This window comes from Macrobrachium nipponense, chromosome 1 (genome assembly GCF_015104395.2).
Source record: "Macrobrachium nipponense isolate FS-2020 chromosome 1, ASM1510439v2, whole genome shotgun sequence".
NCBI classification, from domain to species: domain Eukaryota; kingdom Metazoa; phylum Arthropoda; class Malacostraca; order Decapoda; family Palaemonidae; genus Macrobrachium; species Macrobrachium nipponense.
Window position 1 is genome coordinate 132,836,577 of NC_087200.1, and position 7,620 is coordinate 132,844,196.

Here is a 7,620-nt window from a genome sequence, read left to right on the forward strand (position 1 = left end):
CGAGTGGTGATAAGAATGTAAGATGTCTGCTGAACGAAACCAAGCAAGAAAAAGAACAAATGGAAAGGAGAAAAACAACACAAAAACACTTCCAATGAAACAGACTCAACACAAAAACATTTTCAATGAAATAAAGAAGCAACACAAAAACACTTTAATGAAACAGAGAGAAGCAACACAAAAACACTAAGAACAGACGAGCAACACGAAAAAAATTTTCAATGAAACAGAAAAGCAACATATAAAGTTTCAATGAAATAGAGAGAAACAGAACAAAAATTTTTCAGTGAAACAAAGAGAAGAAACACAAAAACACTTTCAACGAAAAAGAGAGAAATACCACAAAAACATCTCCAATGAAACAGAGAGAAGCAACAAAAATACTTTCAATGAAAAAGAGAGAAACACCACAAAAACTTTTCCAAGACTTAAAAAATAAGTATTATAATTTTTCATTTGGTTAAGAATTGCGTTTTTCTCATTTTTCTTGTTAAAAAATAAGACCGTTCACATTAATCTGGGACATCGATACCTCATCAAATGGTGTTGCTATAGTTGCAAGGTAACCTTAATTGATTTGATAAGGAAACTTTTGATTAGCTCCTTTAGGTATTTTGCTATAGAGCTAAATCCTTTTCAACTTTCACCAATTTGCAAACTGAATACGATGACGCCTGCTTACGCAATGAATCAAGCAAAGATACGTTCACACTGCTGAACAGATGCATATTTTCCTGCATGCTACGTGGTTTACATATTACCGAGAAATACAATGGAAAATTTTTCTACTAGACTAAATACGCGCAGTTTCGAAATGATCATACATATGTAAGAGGTGTTTAGTAGGTAATATGAATATGAATATGCAAAGAACGCAGATGCATACCAGTTTATACACAATTTGACGTCTTCTTAACATTAAGCTATTGAATACATCAGCTTACAAGTTACAAATAAACACAAAAAATCATAATTTGTAATACGCACACACCACAGCCTGACGATTCTATTGGTGTTGAACTTTTATCAAGTAATCCGAATGATTCTGTATAATTTTTAAGATCCAAATGAATCTATATAATTTCCAAGATCCAAATGAATCTATGAAATTTCCAAGATACAAATGAATCTATATAATTTCAAAGATCCAAATGAATCTATATAATTTTTAAGACCAAAATGAATCTTTGTAATTTCGAAGATCCAAATGAATCTTTATAATTTCTAAGATCCAAGTGAATCTATGAAATTTCCAAGATCCAAATGAATCTATACAATTTCTAAGATCCAAATAAATCTATATAATTTCTAAGATACAAATGAATCTAAAAAATTTCTAAGTACAAATGAATATTTTTGTGATTTTACGAGCGCGAAACAAGTAATATTCACGATAGTATATTCACTTGAATATCTATTTCTTGAAGTCAGTTATACTGAACAAAAGAAGACCTCATTTTCCTAAAGAGCAAATGCCTATATACTTCTGTCCTTTTTTCACAGTCCTGTCGCACTGACGACGACTGCAATAACGACGAGCTGTGCTGCAGTGATGTGTGCCACTCCGGTCCTCCCAAAATCTGCATCCAGAGCGACATCAACGACCATTTCTTCCTGCACTAAGTATCGCAACCCATGGACGACTTCCGAAGTCTCTCCACCTCCTATGGAATTCACTGACGTCATCACAAGTCCCCAGCAAATATTCTTGATGTCACTGCATTATTCAAAACATCTGTGATCGCCATTCATATATTCCTGCACTGTGACGGTACAAAGCTATTCGAAGTTAAACTACTAATCTAATTATGCAAAAATGCATCGCGTATTTCCTCTCCACCTTCGTGCAACGCAGGACGTATTATAGAAGACTTCCAGAAGATTTCAATACGATATTCCATCACAATATATGTCTGTCACGAAATTGGATTTAATGCGTTTGTGACATGGAATTTCAAGGAAAACGTTCGAGTAAAAAGACGTACTATACTGTATTAAAAAGATCTGAAAAGCAGGGATACGAGATTATCGAAATCGATTAACATCCAACTCTACAGACATATTATAATACTTCAGTGACTACTTCCTTGACGTGAAGATAATAGCCAAATTTACGTTATGCAACTGACACTTTCCCTTTCTTCGTTTCTCACCTCACCAGTAAGCCAGTCATTCACTGTTGTTACCTGTTTAAGCGCCAAATATTTGTTTGTTTTCACCGAATGCTGTTAAGTTTTTCATGTTTTCTTTATTGTTTTAGTAATATCCAAGCTCAGATTTCTTTATGAAACACTGTCTTCAGCACTTTAACTACTACATACATATTTGCTAAGGCTTTGTCTTTAGGAATCGCAATTTCTCTTATTTATTTCATTAAAAGCTAAAATGAATAATCGTCTGTGGTATTATTTCTCCTTTGTGCTGAAATGCTCGACGCAATGAGACTGATCATTGCTGCTTTAATATATTGTACCATTAAACTAACTTTGTTAGAGTTAATGCTATAAATTTACTATGAACGAATTGCCAATTCTATCATGGCTAAAGTGAGTCAGGTGGACGGACCAGTCAGCTGATCGGCTGACTGGTATTGACTGGGATCTAGAACACCTGTGTACAAAAACGACACTTACCTTTTGAACTGGCGAGAAGATTTCTACGTATAATAAACAAACTGTCAGCTCTCAAATGTTGTTGTTATGATTAAGCTCGCGTTATGCCAGCATGAGCTCTTGATCATAGCAGCCCATAACACTGAAGTGATTTGGACAGTTACTCGGCTGAGAGACAGCAGATATTTTAGAATCAAGTTTCTGGCCCTAAAACATTCTTCCCTGTGATCTTAGCCAACAAAATCGATTAACGAACAGGTGCATAAGTCACAGCTGAGATTAACGAAGGATCAACAGAACCTCATGATTAACACGTTCAAAACAGTAAAACATAAATCAACGAACTTGATGACTATACATAAAATTGCATATATGTTTGTATATATATACTACAAATATCTTTCAATATCCAATTAGCTCTACCTCGGAAATAATACTATAGGGGAATTATAATAGATAAGTGGCTGGTTACCTGGCGCACTCGATCTACCGAACTGCGAGGACCGTGTAGTCAGGTTGCTCAATGTCAGATTTTGAGATTACCATTACAGGGTGGATAAAAGCACTAAATTTGAAGAGATGATCCCCCAGGAACTACTAATTGACATTAGAGTTGGATCCCTCTTGGATTTTTTTTTATTTTTATTTTATAAATGCTGAATTTCACTATTTTTGGTATTCATAAAAGATAAAACAATATTCATCTATCAGAGGGAGCATAAGCATTGTGAAAGAGGTTGAGAAGTGTTTTGATTGATTGATTGTTATGCAACTGAAACCATGAACCCAATTTTGATTGCCATGATCAATAAATCCGAGTCACCACATTCGACCAACCTTTGTTTGCCCTAGCTAAGTTTGTGCAATGGAAATGGCCAGACACTCATGGTGAGAAAGTACGTGGTTATGCTTGCTGGTTTACACACAGAAATGGCACTCTAGAATACACTTGGGGATGTCTTGGAATGTTCTGGTTGGACTACACCCCTCACAGAAGTAGCATCGTCTAGTACAGCAGACTCATACCTAAAGGCAGCTCATCTAACTAGAACCAGGCATGCCCTCCAAGTAACTCTCTTGAGTGATAGCTCAAAAGATGCAGAGTCAGCCACAGCTTGGAGAAATGTCATGCTAAGAAGAGCCCTACTTTCATGTACTGGGACACGATCATGAGATATGAAACCTTTATTCACATCTTTGTCAAGGCTCACAGAGAAAAGAATTTTCCTCTGTATGTGGAAGCCTTGGAAGGATCACTCTGCTGTTATTTGCATTGGACCATACCATATACACACAATGGATGCCTATCCACATCAGGGATATGAAGTCCTTGCCCAACACTGTCAAAGATGAGTTCGAGAAATGCTCTCACTGGGTGCTTTCCAAGACCCGAAATAAATTCTTGGTGATTCCATTTGACCAGGCACATGAGCAGGAGAACAAGATAGTGAAAGGCTCAGGGGATGCTGTTGGGCTTACTGAGAATCCTGTTGCCTTTTGACAATGGATGCTCTCAGGGCCAGAGATGGCACGGCTACTTGGGCAGTTTGAAGGAGAATTCCTTGAAAATGATGACTAGGGGATCCTGAAAAACATCAGGCATCATGAGCAGGGTTTCTCAGGACAGAAAACCTTCCAGACACAGGTTTCCAACCTCTCTAATACCATAAAACGAATAGGTAATCCTTTCTTAGATGACTTTCAAGATCTTGCAACACTCGACAGTCAAAACTGTGCAGATGAATCAGTGGTGGCAACTTTGCACACACTAGAGGGTACAGGAAAGAAACAGTACAAGGAATTTGTCAAGAATGTATTTCATGCACATAGCCACTCCATTCATTACCTAATCAAGAGAAATTCCCTAGCACTATTCAGGAAACCTAAGTGCAGAGCGTCATCCCAGCAAGGGAAGATCAAATGCTTCAGAACAATGCACTCTTTGGCCAGCTGTGTATATCTATGTAGAGCAGAGATAGTGATTTGGCTGAGTTCTTTGCATATGAAGTACATTCTTTCCCTCCTCTTTTAGACTTCAGCAAACTTCGCTTGACAAACAAAGTCTGACCTGCTAAAATGTCTAGAGTAGCCTGGCCAATCAGAACCACCCTCAACCTATGATTGCAAAATCCTCGATAGTGCTGTCATTGTACACTGCCTTCCCGTTTTTGGTGTGAGTACCTTCCATTCCATGAGTATGCAGACAAAGTATTCATCCCTCACCTAGAAAAACAGCTTCAAGAGGCAATGAGGTTGGAAATTTGGGACACATACATTCCAGACAGTTTGAAGGAGTCAACCAGGGAAAAGAGAGGCAAGTGTGTGTGCAGAAAGGTGTCACGTGAGACCAAGTTTCCTGGCAAGTGAATGGAATTCATATGTGACCCAGTTAAAAAGGAGGAGCTGTTTACCTTTCTGACTTCCAATGTTGAAGACTAATTGGTAACCAACTAAAACTGTATATATCACATCAGGACAGGCTGTGGTGACTGTTGGCGCTAGCATCTCCAGCAAAACTGCAATCATGAGGAGGCAGACACCAGAGTAGTAGTTCATGTGCGTCATCCACTTCAACAAGGAAGAAAGACGATTTATGTAAGCACTGTTGACACAGGCATAGTAGTCATTCTTGTCGGTAAATTCCAAGATCAGATTACTATACAACCATTGGCTGACATCTGGGTTGCTTTCAGAATGGCCAAGTACTACCAGTTTTACAACAATGCCATCTGCACAAGCCTTGGAATCCCACAATCACGAGCATTACCTGTTAACCATGCGTTTTCAGGTTGCGACACAACCTCTGCCTTCAGTAGACAGGGCAAGAAGCCTGTTTGGCAAGCTTGGAAGGATTATGAAGAAGTCACAAATATATTTGTGTATCTTGCCCGTAATCCCTTTACAATCCTGGCTCTAGATGATGGCCATTTCTCAAAGCTAGAGAGACTGACTTGTCCTCTATGACAAAACTAGTCATTTGACCTCATTCGATGAGACAAGAAGGGGACTTCCCTTCTACAAGAATTGCACTATGGAAAAATTGCCGCCAACCAAAGATGCATTTCTGCAGCATGTCGGACGAGCAGTTTACCAGGCAGGAATCTAGACCAGCAGCTCTCAAGATCAGCTATCGGTTCCTTTGCCGCAGGACTGCATGGACAAAGGTATCAGGGTGATGGGTACCAGTTTGGACGACAATTCCAGAGATTTCCAAGGCATGTAGAGAGCTAATTAAATGCTCTTGCAAAGGAGACGGCTTCAGCTGCATATATAGCAAAGGAAATCTGGTTTGCTCCCCTCGCTGCAATTTTTTGTCTGGTATGTCTGGTTATGTTTAAGCACAATTTGTTTAATTTGGTTCAATTGTTTGTTTTGGAGGTTAATATTATATATATTCAAGTTTGCAGAGTAAAAGAAAATTGGGAGAGGGAGGGGCGGCACCTACTTGCCCCCACCTCGCAGGTGAGACACTCTATATTGCGCAAAATATATGCATTGCCACTACCCTAATGTCCAAATTAAGGTTCTAGTGAGCCAAGATACAAATATTGGAAAAATGTTGTCAGCGTGTTACTTATATGACCTGGAAATTTTTTAAAAAATAAATATCGGCCATCATGAAATTTGATTTCTTATGTCTTTCTCTTAAAAAATTCTGGAGGGATCCTACTCTAAAATAAATTGATAGTCCTCAAGGAAGTCACATGCCCAATTTGATGCTTTTATCAGGCGCATAACGGTAATTTCACTATGCCAGACGTGAAAGGCGAAATTTTCGCTCAATAATATTGAGCATGCGTGTTATTATATAAAAATCTCAACAATGTATGACTACTTTGACGATAGGATTATTAATAAGCAGTAAATTAAGCCTGTTACTCACGATTACCTGACTGTTCATATACTATTTGGTTACCTGAAGGCGTAGAGAGAGCAAAAATGCCTACTCTTCCAAATTGTATTTAAATAAGGACTAAGTAGTCAAGGAAACAAAATATTCAACCCTTGAATTCATTAATGCACAAAATATCTGTTCATAATAATTAGGAATAAGAATGCTATACAGAGGAGGCAAACCTCAGATCACTAAACATTCTGCTAAACTTTACTTTGAATAAATATTCTTCATTCGAAACTAAAACTTTATAATTTCATTACAAGATTCAGCTGAAATAATCAACATTAAAAATTTGCAAATATCAATGGAATGAAAAAAAAAATAGTTAAAGGATATCCAAGAGGATGCTGAAGTGTCTTAATTTTAATAACTTAACTGCGTTTTAGTGGAAAATAAAATTAGTTACACTTCGTGTTTAGCAAATTAGACAAAGTAGTAGCAGGAAGAAGAAAATTAGGTATTAACGAAAACGATTCTCTCTTTTTTCATAGAAAATGCGTTCTACCTGCCTGTATCGGTAACTAAAACAAAATTAGTTTGTATATAAGCAATTTACGGCTAGTTAATTCTCTTGAGGGAGACCGCATGCCAGAAGGTTGGCTTAATCTAAAACGAACGAACTCACACCCACAAAATATTATCAATGTAATTATTAAAATTTATCACCTAATTATACAGCCATGCCATATTTCAAGAGAGCGAATATGGCCAAATATCTATAATTAATGCAAAAAAGTTAAAAGTTTTATATATAATAATATATATACATACATACATATACACACACACACAAACTTATAGATGAATATATATATATATATAGACATATTACATACAATTAACATATACACACACAGATATATATATATATATATATATATATATATATATATATATATATATATATATATATATATATATATAAAGGTAAAGCCACTTGGTTAAGTGAAGCAGTGGAGTGCTCCGAGATCTTTCAACTCAGGGTCCTTCCTTTACTTATTAGCATAAAGATCTCATAGCGCTACACTGTTTCACTTTCCTTCGTGGCTTCTATTTTTATTTATATATTCATCACGTTCTAAATTTTCGTGATTCAGTTATACAAATATA

At 36.8% G+C, this 7,620-nt stretch overlaps 1 protein-coding gene across 1 annotated transcript in view; it reads left to right on the forward strand.

Moving 5' to 3' along the window:
• Positions 1-2,395, forward strand: part of LOC135219648 (uncharacterized) — a 7,311-nt gene extending 4,916 nt beyond the window's left edge. Inside the window, exon 4 of the mRNA XM_064256581.1 lies at positions 1,504-2,395. Coding sequence (XP_064112651.1) covers positions 1,504-1,623 — 120 coding nt within the window. The 3' untranslated portion in view covers positions 1,624-2,395. The remainder of the gene's footprint in view (positions 1-1,503) is intronic.
• Positions 2,396-7,620: the final 5,225 nt, after the last annotated feature.